General features: G+C 46.0%; 1 protein-coding gene across 1 annotated transcript in view; it reads right to left on the bottom strand.

The window, feature by feature from the left end:
* Nucleotides 1-12,560, bottom strand: part of LOC121278985 (angiopoietin-1-like) — a 151,242-nt gene extending 138,682 nt beyond the window's left edge. Inside the window, exon 1 of the mRNA XM_041189675.1 lies at nt 11,807-12,560. Within this exon, the coding sequence (XP_041045609.1) occupies nt 11,807-12,106 (300 nt within the window). The 5' untranslated portion in view covers nt 12,107-12,560. The remainder of the gene's footprint in view (nt 1-11,806) is intronic.
* Between the last annotated feature and the right edge of the window lie 5,365 nt (nt 12,561-17,925).

Consider the following 17,925-nt stretch of genomic DNA (forward strand, 5'->3'; position numbering starts at 1 on the left):
GTGGGTGTCTGGAATTCGCTGCCCGATTTGGTGGTAGAGACAGAAACTTTAAACTCTTTTAAAAAGTACCTGGATCTGCACCTAAAGTGCTGTAAGCTGCAGGGCTATGGGCCGGGTGCAGGAAGGTGAGATTAGAAAGGGCACAGGGTGTCCTCAGGCTGGACAAGATGGGCCGAATGACCTCCTTCTGTGCTGTAACTTTTCTATGGTTCGATGGGACTGGCTGGGAACCTGTTGCTGATTCTGTTTTGTGCACATTCAATGCTGTTTTAAAATTAATGACAGGAAGAATTTCACCCTGTGTCAACAATCAGTAGGATATTTATTGGCCCATGTCTATTCCTGCACTGTTCCTCCACCTTTGCTCTGGTCTGTATGTGAGCTGTCCTTCTGCTGTCCCAGGGAGCCTTTTAATCACCTTGGGGGGTAACCTCTCACAGAACTCCATTATTCCTCAAGTGAAGAGGTTCAGGGAACAAGTGAAGATCCTGCTCACTAATAAATGTGCAATGTTTGAAAGAGCTGGAACACAGACCTAATCAGTAACACATGATGGTCCATCCATCAAATATTTCAATTCATTCAAACTCATAGAATCATACAGCACGGGAGAATAGCAGTTAGCCCATTATGGCTGGGCCAGGTTACTGAAAGAACGATCCAAATAATCTCACTTCTCCAACTCTTCTTCCACAACCCTGCAAGTTCCAGGTGGGCTTTGGTTCCATGTGTTCTGGTACAGTGATTGATCCTGACCTACTGATCCAGGTCAGACACTCGCACTCACACTCAGACACATGCACACTGACTCACTCACACTCACACTCAGACACATGCACACTGACTCACACACTCACACTCAGACACATGCACACTGACACACACTCACACTCAGACACATGCACACTGACTCAGGCACACTCACACTCAAGACACATGCACACTGACTCAGGCACACTCACACTCAGACACATGCACTGACTCAGACACACTCACACTCAGACACGTCCACACTGACTCACACACTCACACACAGACACATGCACACTGACTCAGACACACTCACACTCAGACACATGCACTGACTCAGACACACTCACACTCAGACACATCCACACTGACTCAGGCACACTCACACTCAGACACATGCACACTGACTCAGGCGCACTCACACTCAGACACATGCACACTGACTCAGGCACACTCACACTCAGACACATGCACACTGACTCAGGCACACTCACACTCAGACACATGCACTGACTCAGACACACTCACACTCAGACACATGCACACTGACTCAGGCACACTCACACTCAGACACATGCACTGACTCAGACACACTCACACACAGATACATGCACACTGACTCACACACTCACACACAGACACATGCACACTGACTCAGACACACTCACACTCAGACACATGCACTGACTCAGACACACTCACACTCAGACACGTCCACACTGATTCAGGCACACTCACACTCAGACACATGCACACTGTCTCACTCACACACACACAGACACATGCACACTGACTCACGCACAGTCATGTTCAGACACATTCACGCACACTCACACTCAGACACATGCACACTGTCTCACTCACACTCACACTCAGACACATGCACACTGTCTCACTCACACTCACACACAGACACATGCACACTGACTCAGGCACTCACAATCAGACACAGGCACACTGACTCACTCACACTCACACACAGACACATGCACACTGACTCAGGCACTCACACTCAGACACATGCACACTGACTCACTCACACTCACACACAGATACATGCGCACAGACTCAGGCACACTCACACACAGATACATGCACACTGACTCACTCACACTCACACACAGACACATGCACATTGACTCAGACACACTCACACTCAGACACATGCACACAGACTCAGGCACACTCACACTCAGACATGTGCACACTGACTCAGGCACTCACACTCAGACACATGCACACTGATTCATGCACACTCACGCACAGACACATGCACACTGACTCAAACACACTCACACTCAGACACATGCACACGGACTCACGCACACTCACATTCACACATATGCACAGTGACTCACTCACACTCAGACACGTGCACACTGACTCATGCACACTCACATTCAGACACATGCACACTGACTCAGGCACACTCACACTCAGACACATGCACACTGATTCACGCATACTCACGCTCAGACACACTCACAGGACTATCAGCTGCCTGCATGCTTTTCAGTCTTAAGATTCATTTTCTCATATTTTTTACTTGTACTGTAAGACTTGCAAGGGTGAATGTGAGAAAGAACCTTTTTAAGCAGCGGGTGGTATTGATCTGTTCCTTGCTGCCCACGAGGGTGGTAGAAGCGGAGATGGCGAATGATTTCAAAAGGAAATTGGATAGGCATTCGAAGGAAATAAAGTTGCAGGGCCATGTGGATGGAGCGGGGGAATGGGACTGACTGGATTGTTCTACAGAGAGCTGACATTAACTTGATGGGCTAAATGGCCTCCTTCTGTGCCATAATGACTGGCACCAATCCGTGAACACGGATGAGAATTCCCACCAGAAACGTTAACTGAACACCTTTTTCACAGACACTGACCACACCAGTCGTGCATTCTTAATTCAGATTTTCAACAATACCTGGGTTCTTTGATCTTTGCAACATCTCACCCGCTACTCACAGTTACAAGGCGACACACAAACACATGTAAGGAAGAGGGAAAAGCCAGCCCAGTGATAGATATCAGGAAAATGTGGGGTTATAAACTGATCAACCAAATTCAGAATCTGTTTGAGTTCTTAGTGCTTCCAAGGCTGGTGTGGAGAATCTCACAACATGCCCTGTTATTTACACTAACCCTAACCCTTCAGCACAAAGACCTCTTGCCCTGTAACTTGCTGGGAGTGTGAACTCACAACAATATGAAGCTGGGCACTGGGACACCAGTAAACAATGGAACCAAGGGTCTGTTTTCTTAACCAATGAGATTTAAGGAATCTTAAATTAAGAGAAAGAAACAGAGGAATGATAAAGAAGGAAATCAAGTGAATTAGAATCAAAACAGGTGCAGAAGGAGAAATAAAGAGAGGGAAAGAAAGATTGAATTAAAAGAGAGAGGAAAGAGAGAAAGGAAAAGTAAAAAAAAATTTTAAATTCACATTTTTTAAAATCTCTAACAATTCACTATTTGAGGGAATGTGACTGAAAAGATTAAATTGCTCTCTTTCTGGGCCGGAGAGGTTGATTGGCATTGTGTTAACAATGATCAGATTGTTAAAGGGCACTTACGCTGTTAATTACCAGCGCTAACTTTCTGCAGTGAGTTTAATGGGCAATTAATATGCAAAACCAGCAAGTTCTTAAAAGTTATGCGGATGCTGAGGGTGAGAGGCCATTAGTGTGAAGTTAATGGCGGAGTGGTGTAAATCAAACAACAAGTTCTGGAGATTCATAGCTCACAGCGTATCTCTTCATCCCCTGAACTTGCTGGCTCCTTCGGATTTTAATAATACTGTGTATCATTAACACTGCAGCACGATTCAGTCCCAGCAGTATAAAACAATTTAGATCATTTAAGACTGGTTTATTCCTCCACTGTAAAACTCTATTTGCTGCTGGAATGTATGATTTTAAAAAGCCTCACATTACAACCCCCAGAGATGAAGTGGGAGAACTGTAGCAATGTCAAAGGTGGGAAAGATTTGATTTAAGAGTATTTGAGATGTGGGTACAGCAATCAGACTAAGTTTAATCCAACGGGAAGTTCTGTATCTTACTGTCCCACCTTTAACAGGTAGCTGATCCCAGCCTGAGCTTTTCCATCTCACCTTCTGTGTCTAACAGGAATGTGCAGCTTCAATAAGACGTAAACGTTGAACAATCATACCAAAGGGATATAATCTCGTGCTGAAAAAAAGCACCTGCCATAAGCAGGCAGCAATGAACTGGAAGAGTAACTGCACAGGAACTCCCTAAGCTCCGATAGTTATTAAAAAGAACTGGCTCAAATTATTCTTAAAGTGTACACACACACATATACACACTCACAGGCTCATACACACACACATATACACACTCACAGGCTCATACACACACACATATACACACTCACAGGCTCATACACACACATATACACACTCACAGGCTCACACACACACGCATATACACACTAACAGGCTCACACACACGTGCATATACACACTCACAGGCTCACACACACACATATACACCCTCACAGGCTCACACACACGCATATACACACTCAGGCTCTCACACACTATACACATATACACACTCACAGGCTCATACACACACACATATACACACTCACAGGCTCATACACACACACATATACACACTCACAGGCTCACACACACACATATACACCCTCACAGGCTCACACACACGCATATACACACTCAGGCTCTCACACACTATACACATATACACACTCACAGGCTCATACACACACACATATACACACTCACAGGCTCATACACACACACATATACACACTCACAGGCTCATACACACACGCATATACACACTCACAGGCTCACACACACACGCATATACACACTCACAGGCTCACACACACGTGCATATACACACTCACAGGCTCACACACACACATATACACACTCACAGGCTCACACACACGCATATACACACTCAGGCTCTCACACACTATACACATATACACACTCACAGGCTCATACACACACACATATACACACTCACAGGCTCATACACACACACATATACACACTCACAGGCTCACACACACAGGCATATACACACTCACAGGCTCACACACACACGCATATACACACTCACAGGCTCACACACACACATATACACACTCACAGGCTCACACACACACGCATATACACACTCACAGGCTCTCACACACTATACACATATACACACTCACAGGCTCATACACACACACACATATACACACTCATAGGCTCACACACACACACACATATACACACTCATAGGCTCACACACACATGCATATACACACTCACAGGCTCTCACACACTATACACATATACACATTATTCTTAAAGTGTACACACACATATACACATTCACAGGCTCACACTGACACACATATACACATTCACAGGCTTAAACAGACGCACACATATACACATTCACAGGCTCACACTGACACACATAAACACACTCAGGCTCACACAGACACACATATACACATTCACAGGCTCACACAGACACACACATATACACACTCACAGGCTCACACACACACACACACACATATACACACTCACAGGCTCACACACACATGCATATACACACTCACAGGCTCTCACACACTATACACATATACACATTATTCTTAAAGTGTACACACACATATACACATTCACAGGCTCACACTGACACACATATACACATTCACAGGCTCACACTGACACACATAAACACACTCAGGCTCACACGGACACACATATACACATTCACAGGCTCACACAGACACACACATATACACACTCAGGCTCACACACACACACACACACACACACACATATACATACTCACAGGCTCACACACACACACACACATATACACACTCACAGGCTCACACATACATACACACACACACACATAAACACACTCACAGGCTCACACAGACACACACATATACACACTCACAGGCTCACACAGACACACATATACACACTCACCGGATCACACACACACATACACACTCACAGGCTCACATACACACTCACACATATACACACTCACAGGCTCACACAGACACACACATATACACACTCACAGGCTCACACACACACACACACATATACACACTCACAGGCTCACACACACAGACACACGTAGATATACGCACGTACATACACACACAGAAAGTTCCAGATTTCAAATAATTTTTGTGTGAAGAAATGCTACCTTATTTTAATCTTAAACAGACTAGCTCTAATTTGAAGCTGTCTTGTTTTGCGTGCCTTAACCAGGGGACATAGTTTCTCGCTCTTATCGAATCATATTAACATTTTAAACACCTTCAACTAGATCACTACTCAATCCTCTAAACTCAAATGAACACTACCCATGTCTATGCAACCTCTCCCTATAATTTAACCATTTCAGATCTGGTATCATTGTGGTGAATCTGCGCTGCACCCTCTCCAAGACCAAGATCACCTTCCTGGGGTGCGGGGCCCGAAGCTGAAACCAACGACTCCAGATGGAGTCTGACCAGGACTCTGTTTAAATGAAACATCAATTCCTCCACTTGGTATTTCAGTTTCCTCAAGGCAAAGGCCAAAATTCCATTTATTTTGTGTCCTTGTGCACCAGCTATAAGTGACATGTACTTGAAAATAAATTTTTTAAAAGTTTACAGTACAGAAAGAGACCATTTGGCCCATCTAGTCTGTGCCAGGCCAAAGAAAAGGAGCCATCCAGCTTAATCCCACTTTCCTGCTCTTTATCCATAACCATGGAAGTTACAACATGAGGACACCCAAATCTCTTTGCTCCTCCATGGCAATATTCCGATTTGTCTCTCTTGGATACCTAGTGGATGGTTCCACACTTGTCCATTCTGAACTTCATCTGTCACAGATTTGCCCAGGTACTGCAGCTAATTTAATGTAAAGGACAATTAGGGATGATAATATTGCTTAGCATCGCCCAGTGGCATCATTACTCCCTTTCAGTCTGTCTATGTCCCTTTGCAACTTCCTGCTCCAATCTACTTAGTGTCATCTGTACACTTGGATAAGGAACTCTTGATTTCTTTACCCACGTCATTAACATATATGGTAAAAAATGGAGATGTCTGCACAGATCCCTGGGGAAAACCATTCCTCACATCCCATTAATCAGAATAAATTCCCTTTATCACTGTTCTCTGTCTCCTACCAATTAGCAACATGTCACAAGGTTACCTCCAATTCCGTAGCATTTTATTTCTTCCAATAATCACTCGTGGACTTTACCCTATGCCTTTTGGAAGTCTATATAGACAGTATCCATACACACTATGGTAATGACATCTTCAGAAATATTCACCTCATTTAGTCAGAAACTACCTACCCTTCACAATCCACGCCGACTCTCTGATCAACTCCAACTTGTCCGATTGCTCACTCATGCTTTCCAGAACCTTCTCCAGTGCCGACACTAAACTGGCAGGTCTGTAATGACCTGCTTTCTCTCTCCCCGTCCTGCCCAGGGATTTAGCTGAGGCTTACGGGGTCCCTTCCTTCATCCTGAACTCACCTCTCCCCCCCCCATCCCAACCCAGCTGCCACTTCCCGCCAGTTCCAGGTGGGCAACTGACAAGAGGGGCAGGGGCAGATAAGAACTGGGAGTAACGGAATCAGCCAGGCCCCATGCTGCCCTGGTTTGGGAGGGGGTTTAAGGTCTGAATTAACACAGTCAGGGCTTCAGTCTCAGATACCAGCCAATAAGAGCTAATTTTTCGCTCCGATGGGTAGTGCCAGTTTTTGCACACTTTGTGAAACGTGGCATTATAAAGAATTGCATAAAACGTACCGCACAGGAAGAGGCTGTTCAGCTGTTTATGCTGCACATGAGCCTCCTCCCATCCCCCACCCCCACCTCACCCTATCAGCAAATCCTTCTGTTCATTTCTTTCTCATGGTGTTTATCCAGCTTCCCCCTTAAGTACATCAGTGATATTCATTTCGCACCTCTTCCTCTGGGAGTGAGTTCCACATTCTCACCACTCGCTGGGTAAAGAAGTTTCTCCGGAATTCCTGATTGGATTTATTAGTCACTATCTTATGTGAGTGGCGCCTTGACCCTCACAAGTGGAAGCATCTCCACATCTAACCTATCAAACCACCTTCATAATCTTTAAGATTATCTATTGGGTCACTCCTCAGTCTTCACTTTTCTAGAGAATAAAGCTCCATATGTTCAGTCTTTCCAGTTCTGGCATCCTCCTTATAAATTTCTATTCCACCATCTCCAGTGCCTCTATCTGTACAGTACAGAATATGAGCAGTATCATGAACACTGGAGGCTTGTGTAACTTGATTGGAGGTTCTGAGTGACAGGGCTGAGTCAGACACTGGCTGAAGTTTTATTTTGAGTAAGAGGAATGGGATGGTGTTGGCTTTGGACAGTACAAGACAGAAGAGAGGTTCAGCCAGTTCTGGCTTCACTTATTTCCAAGTACAAAACTGCAAAAAATAAGCAGTGGAAGTTAGTTAGCTTTAGGTTAACAGAGTGAGGAAGCTTGGGAGAGGTGTGTGCACGATGGACAACTAGTTCCATATCATTCCATTTCAAACTGGTGCCCAAGGTTAGGGTGACCCAAAGCAGCGCACTTTCGGTTACAGACACTGCATTACACAGAGCGATGGAACACTGACAGAGAAATGATGCATAACACTTTGTTGATGCTACAGTAACACTTCTAGAACTCAAGTAAGTTAACACAAAAGCTAGCCCCACAGTCTATTGCGAGGGCTCACCACGGCAACAGATACTGCGGATTTTGTTCTGTTTCTTCTGCACAAAAGCATTTGAAGAATGTGACTTGACCCCCCCCCCCTCCACCTCAAAGCTTCGGACTGTTTCTAACGATGGTTTATGTATTCATACAGTCCCCAGCTGGAAACAGAAGACCACTATGGGGGGTAACACCTTCATCGCTTCCAAAGAAATGGAACAATCAGGACCTGTATCCATTCAGTTACGAGTGTGTAACGGTGTCACTAGGTTCTGTTGCTTGCTATGATCAGAGTGTTGGATCTGACCTCATGTTTACAGGCTTGTTTATACATAGATCAGCCTTTCCTTCTAATGGACTGAAGGGAGGCCAGATTGAAAGGCGACTGTTGGAGACTGAGCTCCTCTCTGTCTGTTCTAAACCCTCGCAATGCTTTCGCCATGGTGCAGCTCTGGGCTTTAGGTGCATTTACTACAATTGAGCAAAATCTATTTTGCAGGCCGGGTGAATGACAGCTGTTTAAACACCTGTGTATTAAGGAAAGGCTTCCCCTTAACCCAGGTAAACATGGACTAAATACAGAATACAGATTGAACATGCAGCACATGGCAACCTGCACATGGCAATTAAACCACAATTTTTACAAATCAAACTGAACCGCCATGGGGTGAATTTTGACTTTGTGTGATTGTGTGATCTGATCCATAGCAGATTGTTGCTCGTATTTTTACATCCCCCCCCCCTGACTTTATTTCCATTGCAACGACTGAAATGAGATGTCAAGCAGAGCTGATGAGTCGCTGTCACTCCAGCTATAGAATCATAGAACGGATCCAGCACAGAAGGAGGCCATTTGCCCCATCGTATCTGTGCCGGGTCTCTGCAAGAGCAACTCAGCTAATCCCACTCTCCCACCTATCCTCGCAGGCCCTCCAGCTACTCTTCCCTTCAGATGTTTATCCAACTCCTTATGGAAAGCCACGACTGACCCTGCCTCCACCACACTGTCAGGCTGAGCATTCCAGAGCCTAACCACTCGCTGTGTTGCTTTCTAGGCCAAGGTCAAAACAACCGCCTGCTTTAACCTGCGCAGCTAACTCGAAGGGCGCTGCTTCAGGCTATCAGTGGAACACAGTTCAGAACCTGTGCAAGTTATTTAAGCCACATTCCCTCGCAAACCATAACGTCCCGACGTTTGCAATCTAACAGGCCATAACGTCATGGCCAAAGTTTTTAGCTTGGTGGGTGGGCGCGGGCCGGACCCGCTCGAGCATAAAATGACATCGGGCGGGCTTCCCGACATCAACATGCAGGTAGCGCGATAGTCCAGTCGGTGGGCATGCGCCGGAGTTGGCAGTGCTCCCGCCGGCAATTTAAAAAGGCCCGTTAAGGCCATTACAGAATCGATTCGGTTCAATTTCTCGCTGCTTGTCCAACCTGATGGCCGGCCAGTGGGCAAAAGGGCCAAGCGGCCTTTTGCATTTTATTTGGAACCCTCATCCTCGGGCAGGGTGAGGTTTCGAGAAAGCAAGTACAAAGAAAATAAAAGTTTTAAAACTCAATGAGCAACATGGCCCTGCTCACGTGACAGAGTCACATGCCGGGGATGGGTTTTATTACCTTTCTCCATGTCCTTATTTTTTTTTCTTTTTAACGCTCCTCATCTTCCTGGGGCAGCTTCTGTGCCTCAGCGAGATCCTGAAGCGTGAAGTTCACTCTCACCCCACTGCTGGCGCCTCCTCCCCCTCCTCCCCCCCCACCGCGCCACCGCCCCCCCCCCCCCCCCCACCCCAACACCTCCACCCACACAGGCAGCGCTGAGCACTACTGCTCACCTTTCACGCCGAACAGGCCCTAATCGGCCCACCAGCTTCCTGACCGACCGCCCCCCACCACCCCCCCCCCGGCCCCCGAACCCCCCCCCCCACCCACCCACCCACCCCCCCCACCCCACCCCCCCGCCGAGACCACCCAACAAGGATGAAATGTGGTGCCCTATGGGTCATCAAATAGAGATGATACATTTAAAAAAAGTACAAGCAGCGTCGAAAAAGAAAACACACACCAGGGGCGGAGTTTTTACAGCCCCATTGAGGTGGGGGTGGGGGCTGTAAAATGCAGCGAGCCCGTTCAAAAGTCCATTGACTTCAGCGGGACCATAAAATCCCATCGGCATAAAATCCCACCCCATATATAAAATATGCGCAGCATGTAAAATATATGCAGTATATACAACCATACAGCAGGAGTTGGTTTGCGAACAGCTCTCATAACAACACATCTCTATTAGATCAGCTGTAAGAATGCCCTGAACAACTGCAGTATTGTAAATGCAGCAGAGCTATTGAGCTTCTGACTAACATCAGCAAATCTTGTCAAGGTTCACCAGGCTGATGGTATCATTGAGTGCAACTCCAGTGTGGGTTAACCTCAACTCCTATCTATTTACCAGCAAGATTTAAAACTCAACTGAGCTGATCAAAAGTGTCAAAGTTCAAAACCACTCTGGGGGGTCACTGTGGGGGGGCGGTGTGGATCGAGCTGTCACATCCATCTCACTGGAGATTGCTTTGTGCTAACTGTATAACCATCATCCAACACAACAACAGCAAATTGTATTTATGTAGCAACTTTAACAGAGCAAAACAGTCCAAGGTTGCTTCACAGAGACATTATCAAACAAACAATTGGCACCTATTTACATAAGGGGATATGAGGACAGGTGACCTAAAACCTTGGTCAAAGAGGTAGGTTTTAAGGAGTGTCTCAAAGGAGGACAGGGAGTTGGAGAGGTTTAGGGAGGGAATTCCAGAGCTTAGGGCCCAGGCAGCTGAAGGCACGGCCGCCAATAGCGGAGCGATTAAAACTGAGGATGAGCAAGAGGCCAGAATCAGAGGAGCACAGATATTTCAGACGATTGCAAGGCTGGAGGGGGTTACAGAGATAGGGAGTCAATGAAACCATGGAAGGGTTGAGGCATTGTCAGCCCACTGCAGGTCAACGAGCACAGGGGGCGATGGATGAACAGGTCATGGTGCAGGTTAGGACAGGGCAGCAGAATTTTAGATAAACTGAGGTTTACGAAGAGTGACGATTGGAATCTGTCCAGGAAAGTGTTAGAACAGTCAAGTGTGGAGATAACAAAGGCATGACTACTGACGTGAGTTCTTCCATCGTTGGCCAAGATGGATGCTCGCGACAGGCTCTACGTGGCCTGGTACCCAGTTTGAGTTGAAGGACTGACAGCAGGAGGCTGAGGCACTGACAATACAGAACAAGATCTTACCTTCCGCAGCCACTGGGTATTGTTGTCCGACCTGCTCTCCAGCTGCTGCAGCTTCTGCGAGGGCCACTCTTGATCTTCCTGAGGTGCATCCCGCTGCAGGGAATTGCTGCTGTGCTGCTCGGGAGACCCGCGACAGCCCCCCTCGGGTTCGGGCAGGACGAAAGTGTAGCTGCACGCTCCGTTCTGGACCCTGCTGAATCTCCTGCGGCCTCCCTCCATCCCTCTCGATTGACCACTACAGCCAGCGTGAACCAGGGCAGCACACAGCAGAGCCACTGAGAGAGAATCCATTGCCCCCATTCCCTCTGCCTCTCTGTCACTCCTTCCTTTAGCTTTTCTCTTCAAACCTCTCGGAGTAAACTAATAAAATTCAGGAAGCAACGGGCAACCACTTCAGCTCAATGCTTCAACCAATTGTAATTTTGAGTTAGACAGCGCAGGTGACTAAAACAAATTTCTTTTAAAATAAAGAAAATTGAACAAGTGGAAGTCTCCTCTCTCTCTCGGAAAGCGTCTCACTCACTTCAGCACCAATCCTCAATGAAAGCACTCAGCTGTTTCTCAGTCTGTTGTAGTTTATAGCTCCTTCAGCTAATGTACCGAGCTCTAAGCTGTGTACTCCTCACTGAATCCTGACTGAAGAACACAGCGTTAAGTTCAGGCTGGAGGGAGACGTCCAAAGACTTTGATAGGAATGCGTGCGCCACTATGCTAAGGATGTCTGATACCCCAGTTGCACAGGGATCATCTTACAAAAAAAAACACTGCTTACATCTGACCTCGAGCACATGGAGCAGTCCAGCCCCCCTTTCGTCCTTATCTGCTTCTGTCCACCTTTCAGCTTCCTTTTGATAATCCACCAGTGAAAGCTGAGTTTTCTTTGGACGTGAAGAATCTCAGAATCCAGAGTCTCTGTTCAGAAGCTGCCGACTACAGCTCGGTGATCTTATGTTGTAGCGAACAGCAAAGTCACTGGAGGCAATTAGAATAAATTACATAGCTCTGTGAACTGTTCTGTACCCAGCTGATTTAATAAAAGCAGAGCACAGTCAGAGATTACACTGAATTCCTTTTTATTTCACTGCTTTCCTCTCATCTTGAATCTCTGCCAATTGCTGACAGGCTTGTCAACTTCTGCTTTTTTACACTTTCAGATCTGTAGCTTAACATCCTTCACTCCCTCTCCCTCACACACTCTCACAAAAACACACACTCTCTCAATCTCTCTCTCACTTTCTCTCACACATTCTCTCTCACTCATCTCATCTTCCCACTCACATTCCCCCTCTCTCATTCTCTTCCATTTTCACTCACACCCTCTCTCTCTCATGCTCTCACATTCACCCTCAACCCCTCTCTCATTCCCTCTCACTCTCGCATTCCTCTTCTCATCCTCTAATTCTCTCTCTCTCATTTGCTTTCATTCTCACTTTCACATTCTCTAAAATCTCTCTCACCTTTTCCCTCTCACGTTCTTTCTCTTTCCTTCACATTCTCTCTTATTCTCTCTTTCTCTCATTGTCAGTCTCCTTTCTCTCTCTCTCTCTCTTACATTCTCTCTCTCTGACACACTTTCTCGCTCGCTTCTCATCAATCGGGGCTATCGGACCATATTAAGCAGTTAAAGGTTCACCATGATCAGACTCAGCACAAAGTGTGTAAATGCCTCTAGTGTTCTTGCGATGAACTGCACCACATAACCTCCTCCTGGCTTTGAGACACATGGGCCTGTGCAGCTGGAGAACCCACATGTTATGTGTTTCATTTCAATTCAGAAAATATTGGAATCAATCCCACAAGTTCTGAGTGGCCCGTGTCCCGTTGATCACTGCCTGGGATTGTGGAATATCCAAACACCAAGCACTCATATCAGTTGCAGTCAATTACAGTTTTTTGACAATTTTCTCTATTTTTGGGTTGGTGTTGGGAGTGAATGTGCTCACCTTTCACCTCTGACACCTGAGTTCAAATTATGGACTGTTTGTAAGGTGCACAATTACTGTTACATCTCACTATCACAACTCTCTGTAACGTCTGAATGAGCTACAAATGTTGGAGTACTGTTAAATAAAGCTTACAGCACAAAAGGCCATTCAGCCTGCTCCATGCTGGCATTTAGGCTCCACATGAGCCTCTTGGCAGCCCCTCTTCATCTCAGCCCATCACCATATCCTTCTATTCCTTTCTCCCCTATGTGTTTATCCAGCTTCCCCTTAAATGTATCTATGCTATTTGCCTCAACCACTCCCTGTGGTAACGAGTTCCACATTCTCACCATTCTCTGGGTAAAGAATTCTCCCCTGAATCCTCATTGGATTTCCTCGTGACTATCTTATATATATGGCCCCTAGTTCTGGTCTTGCCCACAAGTGAAAACATCTTCTCTGCAAATACCCAGTCAAACCCCTTCCATAATGTGATCTAGAACATTCCGTCTGAAAAGGTGGTGGACGCAGATTCCACAAATAATTTGAAAGGGGTGTTGCACACGACCTTGAGGATGAGGAATTGACAGGGTTACAGATAGAAATACAGGGCTAAGCATGACAGCTTTTTCAAAGAGGCAGCACAGGCGCGATGGGCTGAATGGCTTCCTTCTGTGTTGTAAGGTTCTGTGACTCTATAATCTTAAAGAGCTCCATCAGGTCACCTTCCAGCCTTCTCTTTTCTCAGGTTGAGCAACCCCAGCCTGCTCAATCTTTTGTAACTAGCCTCCCAGTTCTGCAGTGATATTACTGTGTAAATCTATTCTGCGCCTCGATATCCTTCGTGTATTACAGCGGCCAGAAGTGTTCACAGTCATCAAACCTTACCATGTCAATAAGCAGCCATCTTAGACAAACAAGATCCCACATACAGCAGTTATAGGAATGGCATTCATTTCTCTTCGGTAATACTACTTTAAAGGAAAGAAAGAACTTGCATTTTAATAGCACCTTTCACTTTCCCTTTGGAGATGCTGAGGTTAATTATTCCACCGTGACTGCTACCTCTCACCACCAATCTCAGCACAGACAATAGTCCAGAATGGAGCTGGGCTGGTGTCACTTTTCCTCAGTGGGTAGCATTCTTCCCTCTGAGTCAGATTGTTCAGGGTTCAAGTCCCACTCCAGGGACTTGAGCATAAAATCTAGACTGACACTGCAGTGACTCAGTACTGAGGGAGTGCTGCACTGTCAGAGCTGACATCTTGCAGATAAGACATTAAGCCAGGCCCTATCTGCCCTCTCAGGTAGATATAAAAGATTCCAAGGCATGACTGTGGAGAGAGTTCTCCCTGAAGACAATATTTATCCCTCCACCAGTTTGTTTTTAAAATTATCCTTTCGTGGGATGTGGGCTTCGCTGGTTAGCCCAGCATTTATTGCCCATCCCTAATTGCCCTTGAGAAGGTGGTGGTGAGCTGCCTTCTTGAACTGCTGAAGTTCATGTGGTGTAGGTACACCCACAGTGCTGTTAGGGAGGGAGTTCCAGTATTTTGACCCAGCGACAGTGAAGGAACAGCCGATATATTTCCAAGTGAGGATGGTGAGTGGCTTGAAGGTGAACTTCCAGATGGCGATGTTCCCATGTGTCTGCTGCCCTTGTCCTGATGGTAATGGTCATGGGTTTGGAAGGTGCTGCCTAAGGAGCCTTGGTGAGTTGCTTCAGTGCATCTTGCAGATGGTACACACCGCTGCTACTGTGTGTCTGTGGGGGAGGGAGTGAATGTTGATGGTGGTGGGTGGAGTGCCAGTCAAGCGGGCTGCTTTGTCCTGGATAAACACACATCATTATCTGTTTGTGGGAATTTGCTACGCGCAAATCAGCTACTAGATTTCCTACATTACAATGGTTCAAAATATACGTCGTTGGGTGGAAAGCACTTTGGAATATCCTGAGGTTATGAAAAGTGCTATAGAAATGTTTGGAAGTGACATACTCTCTAATTTGTTCCTTGGAAGTGTGCGGGTGATTTATTTAAATGCGCAGTCCCTTTAGATCTTTGTATGACTATAGACACATGGTGATGTCCTCATGGGTACAGTCAGGTTTGTGTAATAATTGAGGGATCGCGCTTTAAGCACCAGTATTAGGCCCAGTAGAAAGATGTGGTTCACTTTATGTCACCTAAAGCAGGAACTGACAGCAAACTGAAACTGCCAGTGGGACACAGCACACTGTTACCTGCCCTGCTCCAGCTCCAAGACCCTCTCAGTGGTCTCCCACGTGGCTGGAACAATTTGAGCTGCACAGTAAAATATCTTCCACAGGGATGTTGAAACAAACATGGTGGCAAACATTTAGTTTAGTGGCAGAATTTGTAGGACTATGGGGAAAGAACAGGGTGGGGGTGCGGTGGGGGGGTGGGTAGGGCTAATTGGACAGCTCTTTCAAAGAGAGCCGGCACAGGCCAAATGGGCTGAATGGCCTCCTTCTGTGCTATTCCATTCTATGATATTTTCTTTAGTTGCACCGTTGGCAATTTTGGAACCAATATTCCTGCTAGCCAGTCAGAATGAGGATCAGAGCAGCACGCATTTATCCAGGAGGCAAATGCTTAGTTTGAGGTCAATTATTTTCCTTAAATGATTATGGATGCTTATCTTTTAAGGATAAACTTTTTTTTTTTACCCAGTGAGTGGTTAAGATGTGGTGTGCACTGCCTGAGAGTGTGGTGGAGGCAGATTCAGTTGAAGCATTCAAGAGGGAATTGGATGATTATTTGAAAAGGAAGAACATATGGGGCTTCAGGAAGAAGCAGGGTTGGGGGTATAGCACTAAGTGAATTCGTAGAGCTGGTGCAGACACAATGAGCTGAATGGCCTCCCTCTGTGCTGTAACAATTCTGTGATCATATTTCCCCCATTTGAGTGTAAACACATCAGGTTAAATAATGCATTACAGCTTGTGTTAGAAGGTTCAATTTTTCTGCACCTCCAGTGGGACAGTTCAGAAATACCAGCCTGGTTCAGGTGGTGTTGCATCTTGTTTCAGTCTGGCACTCCAAGACTGTGATAAAGTGAGACAGTACAATACTCTGCTGCCAAAACCAGCAGATGTTGGGTGATGAACCCACCACAGGTAGAGGGTCAGCAACCCTCCTGGAACTATCGGCGGAGAAGAGAACAGTTGACGTTTCGAGTCCTCATGATCCTTCCTCATGAACTTTATTTCAACAGAATTTAGTTCTGTTGAAGGGTCATGAGGACTCGAAACGTCAACTGTGCTCTCCTCCACCGATGCTGCTAGACCTGCTGAATTTTTCCAGGTATTTTTGTTTTTGTTTTGGATTTCCAGCATCCACAGTTTTTTTGTTTTTAACCCTCCTGGAATTCCCTGGAGTCTCTGGGAATTGGCCTTGCTGAGAGCAAAGACCCAGGTGGAAGATCATTGAGGAGTTAAAGCAAATTGTGTGTTTGTTTTCATTTTCACTTCAAGCTTTTATTTAATTTGTTATGGAAGGATCAGGGATGAGGGATGAGGCATTCGAAATCAGGTTGACCAGACAGTAAAAAAAATGATCCAATCTTTCTTCCTACTGGAAATGGAAAAGATTTGCAAAGGGACGAGAAGTGGGGTAATTGGATAGCTCTTCCAAAGAGGCAGCACAGACACGATGGGTAGAAGAGCCTCCTTCTGTGCTGTGTGATGCTTCTGGTTCTATGTGTTTTCAGTCACATTAATAGCCCAAATTCAAGCATTGTGTGTAATTCTGCTACCAGTCAGTCACCGGGTTAACTTACTGCTACACAAACTCGGTAACGTTATTGAGAGAGTTACAGTGGTTTGGAGAAATCACTCATTATGGCTTTCTGAGCAACACAAGTATACAACTGCGCAAGCAAAATGAAGCAAGAGCCTGCTCTCACTCAAGCCTCTGAACTGGTGCTTCAGAGTAAGGACAACTGTTCTCTTTTCCCCACTAGTTGCAACCTCTCTAACCCATTGCTTCAAATACCTGAACTCAAATCGAAAGGCCAAGAAAACGCGGGCATGGAAGGGAGAGAGACAGAGAGAGACGCAGAGAGGGTGAGACGGACAGAGAGAGGGAGAGAGAGAGACACAGAGACAGACCGAGAGAGCACCATGGAGGGAGAGAAAGAGGCAGAGACATACAGATAGAGAGACAGAGAGAG

This window comes from Carcharodon carcharias, chromosome 6, assembly GCF_017639515.1.
Source record: "Carcharodon carcharias isolate sCarCar2 chromosome 6, sCarCar2.pri, whole genome shotgun sequence".
NCBI lineage: Eukaryota > Metazoa > Chordata > Chondrichthyes > Lamniformes > Lamnidae > Carcharodon > Carcharodon carcharias.